Below are 19,852 nucleotides of genomic sequence, written 5' to 3' on the forward strand. Positions count from 1 at the left end.
TTCCGTCATATCCACAGATAATATGTTCAGAGACATGGGTCTTTCTTTCGATTCTTGGGGAGAATGCCCAGAGGGGGACAGAACACTGTGCTGGATGCACTAAAAAACAAAAATGGAAAAAACCAACCACACAAACGCCCCCCCAACACAGTAAAAGGACATTCGCTTACGCTCTGACATGGGAATAAAAGTAAGTGGGAATGTGTGGGTTACAAGCCAAAAAACTCAGTATCAAGATCTTATGTATTTGAAAAATTTCCATGTGAAAAGCAAGTTAGTGGATCTAGAAAAGGCCTAAAAACCCAAGGGTAACGTGCTTGTAGCACCGACTGAACAGACAGAAACCACTGCTAAGCCCATTATCTTGATGAACCAGGAGCAGATTTTCTTACAAGGAAACATTTCCCGAAAGGGATGAGGGATCGTTAGGGATGAACAGCATTAAGAACCATAACCTTTTACCTTAGCTAGTTTTTCGCCCCGGAAGTTCAAGGTCACTGCTTCCGTATTCCGGGGATTGTGAACCTCTATGTGCACCTCGTCATTGTCTTCATATTCTCGAATCAGGGCTGCTTTCAACCTGGCCATTTCGTTCTGTTCTCCGTGGACTAAAATCTACAAAGGGGACATACATTGTAAGAGAGCAGGTGGGGAACCATCCTTGGTTCAGATTAACGCTGGCCCTTATCTGAATCAGCTAATTATAGGAAATGGAGATACAGGTGAAGTTATTAAACATTACTGCTTTTAAGGGCCTTCGTCAATCAAACTTGAATGACATTTTCATTCTGTTTGGCTTTAAAAGGTACTTAGTTGGAACTATTTCAAGAGAGTAAAGAAATTTCTACTCCAGTTTTTGCCACTATTGAGATATACAACTTGGTGGAAGCCAGACTTTTTCTAGGCTTCTGTGCTCGCACTGGGAAAGGGCTGGGTCAGGGGACCTCTGCAGCCGCTACCAGTGTTAAAGGCATGCGGTTCTTGTCCGAGACTACTGGACTCCTACTGTCTCAGAAAACACCTACAGTTTTAAGTTTTTTTTTGCTTTATAGGGCTGCACCCACGGCATACAGAAAATCTCAGGCTAGGGGAATTGGAGCCACAGCTGCCAGCCTACACCACAGCTCATGGCAACGCCAGATCCTTAACACACTGAGTGAGGCCAGGGATGGAACCCGAATCCCCATGGATACTAGTTGGGTTCGTTTTCATTGCACCACAGTGGGAACTTAATATAAGACTTTCAAATAAGGAGGTTTTTGTGAGAAAAAATTACTTCTAATGCTTTCTTCGATTTCTTACAGTAATACCAAGTAAAAGATTTCAGAACCAAATGAAATTATGTTTTAGAGAGGTATTTACAACTACTGCATTAGCTACCAGTCTTTCTAATTCACTTCCATGACCTAGATTTTACATGACAGATCATTCTTTTTTTTTTTTTTTTTTTTTGTCTTTTGTCTTTTTAGGGCTGCACCTGCAGCATATGGAGGTTCCCAGGCTAGGGGTTGAATGGGAGCTGTAGCCACCGGCCTACGCTAGAGCCATAGCCACGTGGGATCCAAGCCACGTCTTCGACCTACACCACAGCTCACAGCAACGCTAGATCCTTAACCTGCTGAGCAAGGCCAGGGACTGAACCCGAAACCTCATGGTTCCTAGTCGGATTCGTTAACCACCGCGCCACGACGGGAATTCCAGACAGATCATTCTTAACCTAGAGACTACAGGGAGGTGACTTCCTGCCTGGACTAGTAGACGCTTGCCCAGCGCCACCACCAGACAGAGGCATATGGCCTAGAGATGAGCAGCCTCAGCTTTGGGACCTGGCTGCTGTAACACAAATCCTGGCATTATACAATACTGCAAAACAACTATACTTAAAAAAAAAAAAAGCTAAAAAAAAATATATCCTGGCATTGCCACTTACTAGTTGTGTAACTTCAGCCAAGCCATTTAATATCTCTGTTTTCTCATCTACAAAACAGTCACTGGTTGTGAGAAGCAAGCAAGCTGTGATACATATAAAACACTAGTCTGGAGTTCCCGTCTTGGCGCAGTGGTTAACAAATTTGACTAGGAACCATGAGGTTGTGGGTTTGATCCCTGGCCCTTGCTCAGTGGGTTGAGGATCTGGCATTGCCGTGAGCTGTGGTGTGGGTCGAAGATGCGGCTGGGATCCCGAGTTGCTGTGGCTCTGGTGTGGGCCAGCGGCTGCAGCTTCGATTCGACACCAAGCCCAGGAACCTCCATGTGCCGTTGAAGTGGCTCAAGAAAAAGGCAAAAAAAAAAAAAAAAGACGAAAAGAAAAAAACAAAAACAAACCACTAGTCTGGCACCTGGCACACAGGAAATACTCGATAAATGCGAGTATGATTTACTGTTACCACCCCCGCTTCCACTGTTTTATCACGTGGATAGACTTTTGCTGACTTGTTGCTGGAGGAAAATAAGCACCAAATTCAATCCAGGGATTGAAACTGACAGCAGAGATAGGGTCTGGAGACTGACAAATGGGACCGAGGGTGAGCCGGTGATTCCAGAGAGAATGAGCCGAACTGCTTTTCCTCCGCGACTTTAAAATCTGGGCAAATATCTCTCAACCACATAGACACGCTACAAAGCTAAGTAGGTGGGGGATTTTCTCCACCAAAGAACCTGCTCACAAGGGCCAATATGAGGACTGAAAAAACTAACAAAATGGTGCACAACATGCTCGCCATTGTTAGTCATCAGCGAAATGCCAACCACAACTACCGAGAGACGCCACCGCACGCTCCCTGGCACGGCGGCATTTTAACAAGGAGGAGAACAAGTTGACAAGGACATGGAGAGCTGGGACCTTGGGCGTCGCGGGCAGGAAGGGAAACTGGTGTAACTGCGACGGAAAACAGTTTGACGATTCCTCAAAAAGTGAAACCTAGATCCAGCAACCGCAAGCGAGGCACACATGCAAAAGCACTGAAAACTGAAAACAGGGACGCCAACGAACACTTAAGGCCCACGTTCCCGGCAGCGTTATTCACAAGAGCCGAAACGGGGAAACAACCCCTCACAGATGAATACACAAAATGCGACCTACACACAATGGAATACGACTCAGCCACAAAAAGGGATGAAGTTCTGATACAACGGCATTCAGAAAGGACACTGCATTACTTCATCTGTTTTCTACAGGCTCACATCTCATTAGCGTTCCTCTAATTGCAGGTATGTATATTTTTTAGTGTAACTCTTTACAGTCCTACCCCAATACAACTCTCCTTAATAATTACAGGAAACTTAAAACCTTAACCCAATCACAGCAGTAAGGAGCTACGCAAGTAAGGCGTGTCCATCTTTAACTCTCCTAACTCTCACTATTACAGGGCGGCCTTTCTCCTCCCTCCCCACCACGCAGTATTCGGGGGGGCGCCGTATGGCATGTGCTTTAGCCACCTGCTCTCTCCTCCGGTCCTCGCAATCCCCTTAGTTGTAAGGGGTTAGTATCCGTCTACAGACGAGGTAAGGAGAGGTTCGGTAACATGCTCAGGGCCTGTGCGAAAGTAAGGGGTGGAGCCCCACTGCAAAGCCCGCGACCGGGGTGGCAGGGGAGAGGAACAGAAAGCACGCTGGGCGGGGGGGGGGGGTAATCTGGGTAAGAGATCCGGGCAAATGAGCGAATTAAGCGCATAGCTGGCCTTACTCCAAGGGGAGTGCGAAAGGCTGGTTCCGGCGCAGGTGGAGGCCCTGCCGACAGGGCTGCCGCATGGGAAGGCCGTGTCTGCTCTCTTGGAGGCCTTCCCCCCAACCAGCGCCGAAAACCAAACGCACAGACTAACCACGTGAGGCGGTTTCAAAGCACGAATGAATTCACTGGTTTGCTGGTAGTCCGTGTGAGCAGAGAAAGAGATGTAATCGACAGACATCTTCAGCGGCAGCTTCTGTCCAGACATGGTAGTGATTTCTTCCGGTTCAGACATGATATGCTGTTAAAAACAAAGAAAGTAAACAAAATAAGACAAACTAGCCAATTAAGGAAGAAAAGGTACATTTTCTACTTTCTCACACACTAAACTCTTAGGCTAACCTAGGACCCGCAGCGCAAAAATCACTCTGACGCGACTGACCTAGTAAATATCCATCAAGCAAACACTGCCTGAGGAAAGGAAGCAGACGAACAAAAATTCAAAGTATTTGGAGTCCTAGAAGTGAAAATTTCAACTCTCGTGGCTAGAAAAATACCCTTATATCCTCAACGATCTGCTCTAAAAAGTCACTTTCCAGGAGGTGGCGTGGCTCAGTGGGTTAAGAGCTTGACTAGTATCCGTGAGGATGCAGGTTTGACCCTGACTTCATTCAGTGGGTTAAGGATCTGGCATTGCCTCAAGTGGTGGCATAGGTCAAAGATGTGGCTCGGATCCAGCATTGCTGCGGCTGTGGTGTGTGGGGGCTGGCAGCTGCAGCTCTGGTTTGACCCCTACCCTGGGAACTTCCATATGTCGTGGGTGTGGCCCTAAAAAAAAACGTCATTTTCCAAGTATGACGATCCCACGAAGGACAAGTGTATTTCTGTTGTGGAAACGGACTTTAAATTCATAGCCAACACTGCCTAAACAACTTACAGAATAAGGTTAAGGTAATAAAAATGATCAAAGCAGAGAATCACAATGTATTTAAAAAATAAAACAGGAGTTCCCATCGTGGCGCAGTGCAAACAAATCCGACTAGGAATCATGAGGTTGCGGGTTCGATCCCTGGCCTTGCTCAGTGGGTTAGGGATCTGGCATTGCTGTGGCTGTGCTCCAGCTCCAATTAGACCCCTAGCCTGGGAACCTCCATATGCTGCACGTGTGGTCCTAAAAAGACAAAAGGCAAAAATAGATAAAGCAGAAGTTGTTGCTGGAGAATGTGATGCGTGTGAAGGTTCAGACATTGCCTCTCAAGTGTGGAAGTTTTGCACATCAATGTCCACATCCCTCGGGGTCAATATCGATCATTTTGTATCAACAGGAAGACGGGCGATCAACTCAAAACGCATTCCCCAGCTTTTCAAGAGAACACAGGCAGAAGTTCCCGGGCCAGGGACTCACACTTTACCACAGCTGCAACCAGAGCCGCAGCAGTGACAATGCCGGAACCTTAACCCACTGTGCCGCCAGGGAACTCCCCAGACCTGTATTATTCAAAGAACTGCTTCCCTGGAAAACCTGGGGGGAGGCTGCCACCTCCGCGGCCTCGATGCGGAATGACAGGACGCTTCAGGGCTCTGACTGACCTTGGCGAGCGTCCCCTCCACACAGTATCCGGCTATAATGACGCCATTCCTCTTATCGGTGCACCAGCTTTCGAAGAGCTCTCTGGATAAGCCGCTCTGCATCATGCCTGGGGAGGCCATTACGACGCTGGGGCCAATGTCATCGAAATGATCCATGCTCTGAGAGAGGAGAGGGAATGGTAAAGCATGCGAACTGCCAGGCTCGGGCAAAAGCATTCTTCCTTACAAAGAAGAGCAGAAAGTGAGCCAAAAGATGAACCTCTCGACTGGAAGGGCCCTGACAAGACTAGCGAACACCTTAAGTCCCGTTTCCAAGTCCCGGAACGGTTGAGGCTGGGAGTGAACGGAAGACAAAATGATGCAAAGCAGTCTGTTCACACTGACCTTCCAAACCTTCCACGACAGCTAAGGGACCACGAGCCCCATTTTCAGTGCCTGCAGGCGGGCAAGCCGGCGGTTAAAGGACCAGTCAGATGGGCTTCTGTCCTCCTAAGACAGACTCTGAAAGACTTCCTCGAGATTCCCACGGCTTCGCTTACTTCCCCAATGTTTTGAGCTACCCTCAAAGTTTATCACTGCTTCCAGGGAAAACCTGGCTCTCTAGTTCCCAGGCAATTAACTTAAAAAGCAAGACTTTACAAATAGCCTATGTATAGCCAGAAAACCACGTATAACTTGAATTATGTGGAGTATCATTTTATTATGATTAGAGCATTACTTTGAATGACATTTTTTTTAATTAAAGAAAATCAGATTTTACTGAATGCGCTAGAGAAGTAAACATGAAAATCTGCATGTATAGAATTTGTAGTGCTAACCGGAAAGATGATTAGCTTTGAGTAAGAAGAGGAAAATATGGCATACCAGACAGTTTTCTCATCGGGACTTTTCACTTCTATGGCAGAAAATTCTATTATTTAGCAACAGTAAACTGGAGAACTTACAGAGAAATGGAACAAGTGGGAACACTGGTTTAAGCAAAAGAGAATGCCAGGAATTCCCACTGTGGCTCAGCGGTAATGAACCTGACTAGTACCCATGAGGATGAGAGTTCGATGCCTGGCCTCGCTCAGTGAATTACGGATCCGGCGTTGCCATGAGCTGTGGTGTAGGTTGCAGACGCAGGGTGCAGATCGGGTGTTGCTGTGGCTCTGGTGTAGGCTGGCGGCTGCAGTTCCGATTCGACCCCTAGCCTGGGAACGTCCACGTGCCGTGGGCGTGGCCCTAAAAAGGAAATAAAAAGAATGCCAGTGGCGGAATAGCTGACTTCCTTCAGAAGAGTGAAGCGTGCTTCAGGTAGGCCAGACTCCAGCAGGGATTCAGACACAGCGTCGCCCCCACTCCTGGGACTCCTGTGTTTTGCCCGCCCTCCCTCTTTCTTCACAAGCGCTCACCTTAAGGTTACTAATGTGCTTGAAAACAAAGGGGTTGTTGATGTTGATCTGCTTGCGGATTTTGTCGTTCATGGCGTTGACATACGTCTGGTACACCGCCATACACTTCTTGGCCAGAGAGGAGGCGTAGTATATTGGAATGTCGTGGAGTTCTGGGTGATTCTGCCAGTACTCATCTGGAGAGATGTGACAAGAAACAAATATTTTGTTGTGTGGGGTCAATGGTTCAAATAATAAGTGCTACATATAATTAACTGTTAAAGATTCAGAGAAGAAAGCAATTAAAGCACATAACTGCATTTTAAAGAGGCTAAGAAAAACTAGCCTCTTCCTAACTTGACCTTGTAAAACCCAAACTCGTTTCCAAGTGTTAATGCATGACCGAAACATCGTGCTCTCGAGCTCCTGCTGTGGTGCAGCGGGTTAAGGAGCTGGTGAGGTCTCTGCAGTGGCTCAGGGCTGCTGAGACGCAGGTTTGACCTCTGGTCCGGCACAGTGGGTTAAAGACCCAGCGTTGCTGCAGCTGTGGGGGAGGTTGGAGCCGCAGCTCATATTCGATCCCTGGCCCAGGACTCCCATATTCTTCAGGCGTGGCCAATGAAAGAAAATAAGAATGTTATGCTCCTGGTCCCAAATGTGGAGATTTTTAAAACCGTTTTGGTAGAAGGTTACACTGAGCAACAGACCATAACTTATTATCCCAGAGAGACACTAACTTCTGAGATGGTTTTAACTAAAAATGTTTTATTAATATTGCAAATAGACGCTTGAAATGAGACTTTACTAGTTACAAGACAGGACTGCCAAAGGAGTTAAAATTGATATGGAAGACAAAACAGTCTCATTACTCTGTGGTATTATTTTCAGAAAACTGCTAGCCAGTTTCTGATAATTAATGATAACAGTGGGCAACACATTCTCAAAAGAAGGCCTATTTTTACTGAAAATTCTCATTAAATCCCAAATAACGAGGAGAGTATGGCCAAATGATGTCCTTCACTCTACTAGGTGCACCTGCATTTAGGAAATGTATTCAAATGCCTAGAATGCAATTTACATTCACTATTCCTAATTTCAAACCAAACTGACAAAGATTTATTTCCATCTTAGAGAGGAGGAACCTGAGGCTAAAAAAAGACTGAAAAGTGTGCGAATGTTATTTCTCTGCTTGATCTATACGTGAAAACTATATAAGGACAGGGACTCTTCCTGCTACGCGTGTTACAAATACATCTCCTGCTTTGCCCTCTGGCTTAGTTGTTCATGGTCTTTTTGATGTCATTAGAATTTTTAACAGTGTCAAAGTTTTCATAGACACTTTAAGATGTCTCAAGTACCTTGCCAAAGTGTACTACACCCAAGATCAAATTATAGTCTCCTATTTTTGAATGTTTTTATGAAAAACTTTTAAATTAAAAAAAAGTAAGTTGAGGGAGTTCCCTGGTGGCTCACTGGGTTAAGGATCTAGCATTGTCACTGCAGTGGCTTGGGGCACTGCTGTGGCATGTGTTTGATCTCTGACCTGCGAACTTCTGCAAGCTGCAGGTGAGGCCCCCCCCCCCCAAAAAAAAAAAAAAAAAAAAGGTGAATGCCTTGCCCAGGGTCGTATGGTTAGCTCATAGGTGAGGCCTGAAGCCGCTGGCTCAAATGGCTCTGCTCTATCATCCTACTGAGGGAGAAGTGGCGGGACAAGGAGCAACCGACCGCCTCAGGTAGTCCTGGGTCATAAAAGCAATCACAATATATCTGATAGTAGGGTTGTCAGATGAAAAGAGCAAACGCCTGGGTAAACCTGAATTTTAGACAAATAAAACATTTTTAGCATAAGAATGTATATTAAATATTCAGCATACTTAGGCTAAAATATTATTTTATTTCACTTTTTTTAAAGCTATTTTGTTTAAAGATCAGTTATTTTTCTTCTTCTTCTTCTTTTTTTAAGGGGCAAACCCTTGGCATAAGTTCCCAGGCTAGGGGTCAAATTGGCGCTGCAGCTGCCGACCCACACCACAGCCACAGCAACGCTGGCTCCTTAACCCACGGAGCAGGGCCAGGAATCGAACCCACATCCTCATGGAAACTAGTCAGGGTCTTAACCTGCTGCGCCACAATGGGAACTCCTAAAATTTTATTATTATTATTAAAAAAAAAAAAAAAAAAGGACTTCCCGGGTGGCTCACAGCATAACTCCTCGGCGTTGCTTAAAAAAATATTAATTATCTGTAACTAACATTTAACTGGTGTCCTGTATTTCTATTTGCTAAATCTGGCAACCCAGTGTGATGGTGACAACACGGTTTCCCCCTGTTCACGTCTTCCGCTCCTCAGGGTACTTTGTTACGGAGACTTTGCATTTCAGGACGTCTGTGAGGCACAAGACTGCAAATCAACTACGCTTTAATAAAGTAAAAGAAAAGAAAGAAAAAGAAAAAACATACAAGGACAAATCTGACTTGCAGTGAGAAAGAAGAACCAAGTCGGAGCCCAGAGAAAACAGAGGGGTTTAGGGGGTAGAGAATTTAGCTTCTGCAAAGTCCTGGCTCTCAGAGACGGCCTCTGCTCCGAGGTCCTTCGTGCTGCTCCCCGTTTCTCTTTTCAGGGTATCAGGGCTGCTTTTTATCTCTATCAGTACACGGACACAAGGCATGAGAGTACGAACCCAAGGTTATTTCTAGTTTTGCGTGTGGAAGCTCCAGATGTACAAAGTACTTAGCAGTTACTCTTAAGGAAGAGTGTCCCCCCAAAAGGATCAGAAAATGTTAAAAGGGGGAGTTCCCGTCGTGGCGCAGTGGTTAACAAATCCGACTAGGAACCATGAGGTTGCGGGTTCGGTCCCTGCCCTTGCTCAGTGGGTTAACGATCTGGCGTTGCCGTGAGCTGTGGTGGAGGTTGCAGACGCGGCTCGGATCCTGCGTTGCTGTGGCTCTGGCGTAGGCCAGTGGCTGCGGCTCTGATTCGACCCCTAGCCTGGGAACCTCCATATGCCGCAGGAGCGGCCCAAAGAAATAGCAAAAAAAAGACAAAAAAAAAAAAAAGAAAAAAAAGAAAATGTTAAAAGGGATTATTAAGTACAAATGCATGCAACAAGTGATACCCACTATTCCTCTTATTATAAAAAGTTACACATGCTCATTGACGTGTCTGGAAAACGGAGAAAAGCAGAAAATGAGAAAGAAATCACACGTTTTCTCACTGTCCATTCAGGTTAATAGCCAGATATCTTTAAATATCTTTCCAGTTATTTGCATTTTTTTTTTCTTTAACCTAGCTAGGATCAAAGTCCACAGGTTCTTCTTTTGTTGTTGCTGTCTGGGTTTTTTTAGGGCTGTACCCATGGCCTATGGATGTTCCCAGGCTAGGGGTCCAACTGGAGCTGCCAGCCTACAACCCAGCCACAGCAACTCCAGATCCCAGCCACGTCTGTGACCTACACCGCAGCTCGTGGCAGCGCCAGATCCATAACCGAGCAAGGCCAGGGAAAGAACTCGCATTGTCATGGATACTAGTTGGATTCGTTATTGTTGAGCCACGGCAGGAACACCCCACACTCTTTTAAATGCTACTTTTTGGGTCCACTTAACATGTTATGTAAAAATATGAAATAACTCATCTAAAATGTGGTATTTTTCCTGTAATATGATATTTACTGACATGACGTTTCTTTTTTTTTCCTTTTTTCATCCATCCCCACAGCATATGGAAGTTCCTGGGCCAGGGATCAAATCCGAGCCACAGCTGTGACCTATGCCATAGCCGCAGCAACGCTGGATCCTTAACCCACCGCTCTGGGCCGGGGATCAAACTGGTGCCTTCGCCAAGACAGGCCGATCATTAACCCACAGTGCCACAGGGGGGCTCCACTGGCATGATTTTCTTTAAAAATACGAGAATTATGAAAATCTTTACTGACAAAATTTTCTGTGTTTCTGGGCTAAGGATCAAACCTGCACCGTAGCAGCAACCTGAGCCAGATTCTTAATCCTCTGCACCACAAGGGAACTCTGTGTATTTATTTCTAGAAGCTGAACTGCTAGGTTAAAGGGCAGCACATTTTTAAGAGTTCTGATGCCGATGACAACCAGAAAGTACACCACTTATTTTCCTAGTAGCACTGCATGAGAGTCACTGTTTCTGGGCTCTTACTAGAACCAAGTCCCTCTTCTTCTTCTTCTTCTTTTTTTTTTTTTTCTGGCTACAGCGTGAAGCGGCTTGATGTAGGATCAGAGTCCCCAGACCAGGGACTGAACTTAGGTTGCACTGGGGAAGCACCAGATCCTAACCACTGGACCACCAGGGAACTCCCAAATCACTATTCTTAAAAGCAGAAACTGAAGCCCAGAAGGGCAGCAAGACCCCTCCAAAAGCCATACGATCCTCCTGCTGTGACGGCACCCTGCCAAATAAGAGGGAAAAGGCATACCTAAAATCAGGAGAAGCTCCTGGGCCCTTCCAAGAGCAAAGACAGGGATGAGGCCTCTGCCCCCTCTGTTCACAATATCATGAACGGTGTTGCAGAATCTCGCTTCTCGCTCTTCTCGCTTCTCATGGATGTGGGTCCCGTAAGTAGATTCCTAAACGACACGTTAGAAGTGTGAGACCAAGGCTGACGATTCGCAAAGAATACGAAAGTTAAGCATCAGTGAAAGGCAAGAAGCAAAGTGCCTTCCCTCTCTGCTAAAATGCCAATTACTTGAACATACATTGTTACAACTAATTGGGAAGAAGAGCAAAAAAAGAAAAAAAGTTAGAATTCAGACCTGGCTGTAAGTGAAAGAAAATGGCATCAGGTGAGAGCCCAAAATGTAACTGCCCCGATCAAGACATTTTTGCTATGCTTTTTGGTTTTTTATGCTATTATGCTTTAAGGGGTGGGGAAAAGGGTATTTCTTCCACCTCTGATAAATCAAAGCTTATAAATCGGAAGTAGCTATTGTTTTTTTACAGTCCTGTTGAAGACTATCCCCTAAACCTAACTTCGTGTGGTCTGCTGACCGGCAGCGCTGGCGTCCCCAGGAGCTTATTAGAAGTGCTGACTCTCAGGCCCCAGTCCAGCCATAATCACATTCTGTATTTTATTTTATTTTATTTTTTTCTTTTCAGGGCCACACCCGTGGCATAGGGAAGTTCCCAGGCTAGGGGTTGAATCGGAGCTACAACTGCCAGCCTATGCCGAAGCCACAGCAATGCAGGATCTGAGCCTCGTCTGCGACCTACACCACAGCTCACGGCAATGCCGGATCCTTAACCCACTGAGCGAGGCCAGGGATGGAACCTGACACCTCATGGTTCCTAGTTGGATTCGTTTCCGCTGTGCCACGACGGGAACTCCACAATCTATATTTTAAAAGCATCACCAGATGATTCATTAGCACATTAAAGTTTGAGAAGTACTGCTCCAAAGTACCAGATACCATGAGTGCTAATTAAAAAAATTTTTTCCAGGAGTTCCTGTCGTGGCGCAGTGGTTAACGGGTCCGACTAGGAACCATGAGGTTGCGGGTTCGGTCCCTGCCCTTGCTCAGTGGGTTAACGATCCGGCGTTGCCGTGAGCTGTGGTGTAGGTTGCAGACGCGGCTCGAATCCCGCGTTGCTGTGGCTCTGGCGTAGGCCGGTGGCCACAGCTCCTATTTGACCCCTAGCCTGGGAACCTCCATATGCCGTGGGAGCGGCCCAAAGAAATAGCAAAAAGACAAAAAAAAAAAAAAAGAAAAAATTTTTTTCCTAAATTAAGGCCAGTTTGCATGCTGGATATACCATGAGCTGAGGCAAACTGAATTCACCCACTTCACCTTGCTTACAGACAGCAGAGCGCACCTTGCTTGGGCAGCTGGGGGATGCTGCAGGCGGGGAGGGAGAAACAGGCAGCTCCTCCTCCTTGAACCAAATCTCCTTGATACTCTTATAGACACCGGAGGCCCAGGGCACATTGATTAATTCCCTCCTCACTAGCCCTCACCCCCAAAGGAATTTCTGCACAGTTAATATATACATATTTTTTATTCTCCTGGAATTTGCAACCCAGTAGGCAGATAGAACATACACATAAAGTTAGCAGGTGCCACATGTCAAAAAACAGTCACAATGCAAAGGCAATGGGGCCATGCCATTTCTGTACCACTTTTAAGATGTTCAACTAATTTGGAGTAATCGGCCAAGACACAAATGTTTAGGAGAGGGCCTATAATGACTGATATTAAACTGGAGTCAATACATTTAACAGCAAGAAAGTGGGGAACACTACAGAAAGAAGTCAAAAAGTTAATCTTTATACTAAAAAACCAAACACATTTATATTGAATCACTTATTATGAACATGAGATCACAGCATTTGTTCCCATCAGAAAAAATCCAGCTTACGTCACACTAACCACATTACAAGGCACTAATACTTACGATGATAAGAATATCGGGTTTAATGTTAGGAATTTCAGCTGCCATTAAGTGTCTATCTTCTTGTCTTGAGAAATCACCTGTATACAAAAGCTATGAAAAAGATAAAGGTAGAAAGTTGGATTTTGGAAGGTCTCATTTTTACTACTGAAAAGATTTAGTTCATAAATTCCCCCCCTCCCATTTTTTTTTTTTTTTTTTTTTTTTTGCTTTTTAGGGCTATACCTGTAGCATATGGAAGTTCCCAGGCCAGGGGTTGAATCGGAGCTGCAGCTGCAGCCAGCCTACACCACAGCCACATCAATGCCAGATCTGAGCCACATCTGCGACCTACACCACAGCTCATGGCAATGCCAGATCCTTAACTCACTGAGTGAGGCCAGGGATCAAACCTGCATCCTCATGGATAGTAGTCAGGTTCATTGCCACTGAGCAACAATGGGAACTCCTTCTGATTTCTTCTTTTTTTTTTTTTTAAGCTCATAAATTCTTGAAAGTGAGGTTCAACGGAAAAAATGCCCTACACCTGATGAAATTTAGATGCAGCGCTTGTGTCCAGTTTAAAATGTGTCACTTAGTTCAGTCATATTATTCAGTCTAACTAACGGGAATAATATAGTGCCAGGATCAGCCCTCAAAGGTAACCTCTACAAACTTGAGACATACTCTCAACATCTTAGAGCAAAAGCCCATGATGACGAGGAAAGAAATCCACAGAGGCTTACAGGAAACTCATCCAGACGGAAGATAAAATCTTATCTTCCGGAGTTCCCGTCGTGGCACAGTGGTTAACGAATCCAACTAGGAACCATGAGGTTGCGGGTTCGATCCCTGGCCTTGCTCAGTGGGTTAACAATCCGGTGTTGCTGTGAGTTGCCGTGAGCTGTGGTTGTAGGTCGCAGACGCGGCTCAGATTCGGTGTTGCTGTGGCTCTGGTGTAGGCCGGTGGCTACAGCTCCAATTAGACCCCTAGCCTGGGAACCTCCATGTGCCACAGGAGCCGCCCTAGAAAAGGCAAAAAAACAAAACAAACAAACAAACAAACAAACAAAAAAATCTTATCTTCCATCAAATGTCAAGAAATTTGAAGTGGGAATTGAGATCTGCATTTGTGCTATTTTCTGCTCATTTTATGTACCTTTGAGCAAACAGCAAGAGTAAATGGTCTGGCAATATAGAGTAGAAGTCAATGTGTAAGGATTTCAAACAATGAGCAGCTACAAAAATTTAGAACTCTATTACACAAAGCATTGGTTCCCCATTCTGGCTGCATCTAAGAAGCACCTAGAAAACTTACAAAGAAAAATAAAAGGCCAAGGTCATACTCTCAGACTCAACGGTATTTTAAAAAGCTCCTTAAGTGATTTCAATGTGCCACCAGGGCTGAGACCGGTGTATGAGTCGGTCCTGAAACCCAGCAGCCCAACCACGTGTTGTCACGTTTATCGAGACATCCAGTAGTCTTTCTACAAGGATGGCCCCAAAGATCCTTCCTGATGAACCCCTTTTCACTCAGGCAGCCCACCCTCTCTAGGGGCTTCTATGCAAATGCCAGAACAGCAAGAGAACGTGAATGCCAAACTGTGTTTCAGTGTTAAATGGATGCAGCCACAAGAAAGGCGCTTCCCTACAGAGCTTTCAGTTTTCCTACGGTCCCGCCTAGGAGGGGACTCTACTTTTTGGACATGCTTGTACTCTTTTCTCCGTCATGATGGAAAAAGCATTATCCATAGCAGAAACTGGCACAACACTGTAAATCAACTATACTTGCATTTAAAAAAGCGCGTTGTCACGGGGGGTTATGAACTACGATATTCACAAGGAAAGAGTGTCAATTTTCCGTTTCTGTGACACTTGGCAAGGCTTGGGGACCATTCTTTGCCACTGCTTGGTGGCCTGGGGGCCTGCGCTGGCGTCCTGCGGGCAGGCAGTCCCAGGGCTGGAGGTACCTTGACGCCTGCGATCTCAATCATGAACATGGCAGCTCCCAGCACGTGGCCGGCGTGGTAGCACCAAAACTTGATTCCGGCCACCTCCTTCACTTCGTGGAAGTTGATGGTTTCAATTTTGTCCATGCTCTCTTCCAAGTCTGTCTCGGTATACAGCATGTCGTCAGCGGATATATTACTGCATTTTTTGAAAGACGCCAACAAGAAAAACATTCAGGGGGAGATTTTGCAAGTCTTTGAACAAGAAATGCCCTGTGGATGACAGAGCACGAAGGTATCTCCTAAGTATGGATCATGCCACTTTGAACGTCTTAGACATTTTGTATATTGTTTACTCCGCTGCTACAATACAAAGGTTGAGTGTGTAGCGCTATAAAGACGATTTAAGCAAAACACACACAGTGAATTAAGGCAAAGCACTTTTTAGGATAATACTTCTCAATCGTTTCTCCTGGCCCCAAACTCTTATGATATAAACTCACATACACTGAACCACGGCAGAGTTTTTCACATTGGGATGTGGAAAGATTGTTTTCTTTTGACAATGAAGCTAAGGTACTTCCCAAAAAGCAAAGGAGAGTAGGGGTTAAGGACACAGACTTTGGGTCCAAATCCCAGCTCTGCCCCTTTCCACGACGACCACAGACAAACTGCCTCACCTCTGTGCGCCTCGGTCTCATCCCTCCGTGAAACGGGATCATGACACAGCCGACATTATGAGGTTGATAAGAAGATGAAATGAGTTAGCACAGGAGTTCTGCTGCGACACAGCGGGTTACGCATCCCGCTGCAGTGGCTCAGGTGGCTGTGGAGGTGTGGGTTGGATTCCTGGCCCAGTGCGGTGGGCTAAGGATCCACAGCTGTGGCTCAGATTCAGTCCCTGGCCTGGGAACTTCCATATGCTGCAGGCTCGGCCCTAAAAAGAAAGGAAAAAAAGGATGTAAAAACTACACAAAGACTTTAAGGCTAAGGAAGTGCTGAGACACATGGGTATTTGACGAGTTGTCACTAAACGACGAGGTTAAGGACATCCTTGTGGATAGAAAGAAGACATCTCATTCCAAACACAACATGGCCTCTATCATGCAGTACTCGCACTGCGCTGAACCGCTGAACCGAGCACACGCAGAAATCCGATTCGGGGGACTTACCTCACTTTGACATAATCTGAAAGCAGCCATCTGTAAATAGCCTTGGTGGCATGTGTCATAAAAGTTCTTCCTTTGAAACTCGTCTTCTGCAGAAACCAGGGCAAAGCTCCACAGTGATCCAAGTGGAAACTTAAAAAGAACCAGAGAGCCCGTGTCAGTTCTCAACACACTGTCCACCGCACTTTATGGGATACAACTGTCGCTTGCTGCAGAGAAAAGGTCTGTGTAACAACTACATGCGGCCATCTGCAGAATGGCAGAGGGAAGAGGAATGCGGCCAGCTCCAGCGTCAGAAGAAGAGGTTAAAAGTATTTGCTATGCGTCAAAATATAGCCAAACTTAGTCTCAAAAGGAGCCAAAAGTACAACAAGCGCTTTAGGGGTGCCAAGTTGAAACGCATCCCTTTATACATGAAGCTGCCATTGAACAATGCGACAACACGGTGGCCCCGAGGAGATACTCTGTGACAGGGCTTTCTTGGTCTCCAGGTTTCCAGTGAGCCTCCTGCTCCCTTACTCTAGACACGGGCAACAGGCGTTTCACAGTAAACGTCTGCCACCCGTGAAGACCGCGTGGCGTGTTGTCCTAGACTTAGAGGTCTGCCATCTAATGTCGAGTCGAAAACACTCTCAAAACACAAGAATCTGAACACCTGGTAAAGAATGGTCTTTACGGTGAAAGTCACTGAGAACGGGTCCTGAATAAAGAAAAACCTACTGACTAATGAGCAGGAGATCGATCTCAGCTGGGTCAATTAAATCGATATAAGGAAGAGCATCCATTCCTTCCAGGCCAGGGTGGATCCCACAGTCCAGCTGAAAGAAACAGGAAAAGAGACCGCAGTCACCTCCACATTTTAAAATGCACTCAAGCAACTGGCAGCAATCACTATAACCAGCCTGTTACCCAAACACGATCAGATGGACTCGATACACTAACACTGGGAATGCAAGTCTTACTACTGGGCGGATATGCCTTTAACGATGGCAACTTCCCCGTCGTGGCTCAGTGGAAACGAATCCGGCTAGCATCCATGAGGATGCAGGTTCGAGCCCTGGCCTTGCTTAGTGGGTTAAGCATCCGGCATTGCCGTGAGCTGTAGAGTAGGTGGCAGACCCAGCTCGGATCTGGCGTTGCTGTAGCTGTGGTGTAGGCTGGCGGCTAGAGCTCCAATTCGCCCCTATCTGGGACCCTCCACATGCCACAGGTGCAGCCCTAAACAAACAAACAAACAAAAACAAACAAAAAACAACTGTAACTTCCCAAACACATTTAAAATACAGCCTCGCATTTAGAGCCCTAGGACGCAAAATACATCCTCCTTCCAGGTATTTTGGGTGGGCGCTCTAACCGTAAATGAACTCTTTTTCCAGCACCTTAATATCAGAGGATGGCGAGCGTTTCTACAGTTTATAGATTCGCTACTACCAGATCTGACCACTCTGAGAAGACAATGATGCGAAATGGGAAACATCTCTGATTGGAACCACTTAAGTATTATAAAGCAAATTCTTAAGTGTCTGTGTCCTCATTTTGGGGGTGGTCCTTTCACAGAAATACAACCAAGGACTGAAAAAGACGACCACGTGTGACCTGTGCCTGCTCCTTGAAGGAGGGAAGAAGCAGAGGATGGAAGCAGAGGTCACCGAGAGCCACTGCCCTGCCTCCTCGAGAGGCCATCCTGTCTAGTCCCGCCGACTCTCAGTTGAGGCCATGGGCTCAGGGGAGAGAGGGACCTGCCCAAGGCCGGGGGCCCTCGTGCTAACCTAGGTACGCCAGCCCCCCCCGACCAAGGCCCTGGCGTGGCACTGCGTGCGGGCGGCGGCTTCCTAGGGGTCTCCCGCTGGGGATGGGGCAGCTGGGCTGGCCGGACCCTCAGAATACAAGAGTGACTCCGAAGAAACAGTAGTTCCGGGGAGCCGGTTGACAATTTTACGATTTTGGAAAGTACTTCCTCAATTTACGTGACGTTTTGTCAAATTGCTAAGGGGAAGGGTTTATGAGGTTTCCACGTGAACACTGTACAGAGACTACATGCACCAACCAGGCCGTGCGCCTGGGCGCTAAACAGATAGCCACTGAACTAGGAAGGGCTTAACAGCCAGCGTGGACAGAGCCACACCGCTAACCTGGCCACAACGTAATAGTTACCATTATCTTTCTTCCTTTGAACTCCAGAATAATACATGATCTTCCCACTTCTTGCCCAGCGCCACTGTAAACATTCGAGAGAAGAAATAAAAAAACAATTAAAAAAGAATCAAAATGAAGGCCAATAAGTTCAAACTTTTTTTACAACTTAAACTATTCCCCTTTGGCAGTTCCATGGGGACTCAGTGGCTTAAGGAACCAGCAGTTGTCACTACGGTGGCGTGGGTTCAATCCCTGGCCCGGGAATGTCCACATGCCTTGGGTGTGGCCAAAAATAAATAGATACATAAATAAGAAAAAACCCATGTCCCAGTTGATGACAGCAAGCACTTGAGGCAGATGAGAGGCCACAGAGTTACAGAGGCAGGGAAGAATGGCGTCGATGTGGGAAAAGATGAAAAGTGACCTTTGGGAGCTTAGGGACCTTTCCCCTGTTAAAACTGTGAGAGAAGCTGGCCCAAACCTGAGAAGCCCAAGGGTTAAATCCAACCTTCTGAACGCTATGGTTAAATTACGATTATTTAAGATGTAAACTAGCAGTCATTTAGATTATCTCACTATACTTTTAGAATTTAGCACTTAAGGATAAACCCATAGGCACTTCAACATTCTTCCATTTTCCATAAGGCGATAACATGCATTTACCAAACAGCTTCAATTTAAATAGACTTACTCCTGCTTGTGAATCTAATCCCATTTCCTTCTACTTGCCATTGTGTCAGTACACTTAATTTTCCTTTCTTCTTAAATTAATAAAACGGCCTCATTTCTCCACCATCACAAGACTTTAGGTTAAACCTCCTGTTTTTCCAATCCCTCATCGTCTCTGATGCTTTTCCTGACCATTCTAGCTCATGAGTCACCTAGTCATTCAGCATCAAGCAGATTCTATTTGCTGAGCAGTGCATTAGGTGCCTAGCATGTGGAAAGGCCCAATGCCATGGCCCTGACCTCAAGGAGCCCAGAGCCTCCCAGGAGATCAAGGCGAGATGGGTCTGTCCTCAAACCGAGCTCCTACTTCAGAGCAGGCTGTAGATAAAGCCAATCAAAGCACCGCAGTGCTACTGTGGACTCCTGGCCTTCTACGCTCCCTCCAAAGGGTGCCAAGTGCACGCAGTCTCACAGTTAAGGGTAGTGATTATTTCAAATTTATCTCCCCTTACTGCAATTTCCCAACCATCTATCCTACTCTTTATCTGAGGCACAGACTTTGTCGGCATCAAAAAAATGATACAGTTCATTTGTCAATTTCCTCCACTTACCAACCCACCCACAGGGTTCCCTCCACTTCTCTTGTAACGGAGACCAGACCCCTTCTGAGGCTAAGGTTTTCCTGGTGGTTCTACACTCTGCACACACCTTCCTTCCGAGCCACTGACACCTGCTGTATCCTTGGCTTTTCCCTCACATCCTTTCTCTGCTATCGGCATGTATTTATTTTTAATTTTTTAATTTTATTTTTTAGCCATACCTGTGGCACACGGAAGTTCTGGGCCAGAAAGCAAACCTGCACCACAGCAGCGACCAGGGCCACTGCAATGACAACGCCAGATCCTTAAC

At 46.1% G+C, this 19,852-nt stretch overlaps 1 protein-coding gene across 3 annotated transcripts in view; it reads right to left on the reverse strand.

The window, feature by feature from the left end:
* CPSF3 (cleavage and polyadenylation specific factor 3) overlaps positions 1 to 19,852 on the reverse strand; it is a 37,181-nt gene that overhangs the window by 14,029 nt on the left and 3,300 nt on the right. For 2 of the 3 annotated variants that reach the window (XM_003354926.4, XM_013996349.2), the window contains 10 exons: positions 18,293 to 18,356; positions 16,859 to 16,956; positions 16,142 to 16,270; positions 14,991 to 15,168; positions 13,045 to 13,134; positions 11,072 to 11,222; positions 6,652 to 6,827; positions 5,258 to 5,416; positions 3,822 to 3,968; positions 463 to 615 (listed from right to left, as the gene is read on the reverse strand). In XM_003354926.4, coding sequence (XP_003354974.1) covers positions 463 to 615; positions 3,822 to 3,968; positions 5,258 to 5,416; positions 6,652 to 6,827; positions 11,072 to 11,222; positions 13,045 to 13,134; positions 14,991 to 15,168; positions 16,142 to 16,270; positions 16,859 to 16,956; positions 18,293 to 18,356 — 1,345 coding nt within the window. Of the gene's footprint in view, positions 1 to 462; positions 616 to 3,821; positions 3,969 to 5,257; positions 5,417 to 6,651; positions 6,828 to 11,071; positions 11,223 to 13,044; positions 13,135 to 14,990; positions 15,169 to 16,141; positions 16,271 to 16,858; positions 16,957 to 18,292; positions 18,357 to 18,437; positions 18,446 to 19,852 lie in introns of all 3 variants that reach the window. The other variant, XM_021087870.1, reaches the window with a different exon arrangement.

The sequence above is a fragment of the Sus scrofa genome, chromosome 3 (genome assembly GCF_000003025.6).
Source record: "Sus scrofa isolate TJ Tabasco breed Duroc chromosome 3, Sscrofa11.1, whole genome shotgun sequence".
Classification (NCBI taxonomy): Eukaryota; Metazoa; Chordata; class Mammalia; order Artiodactyla; family Suidae; genus Sus; species Sus scrofa.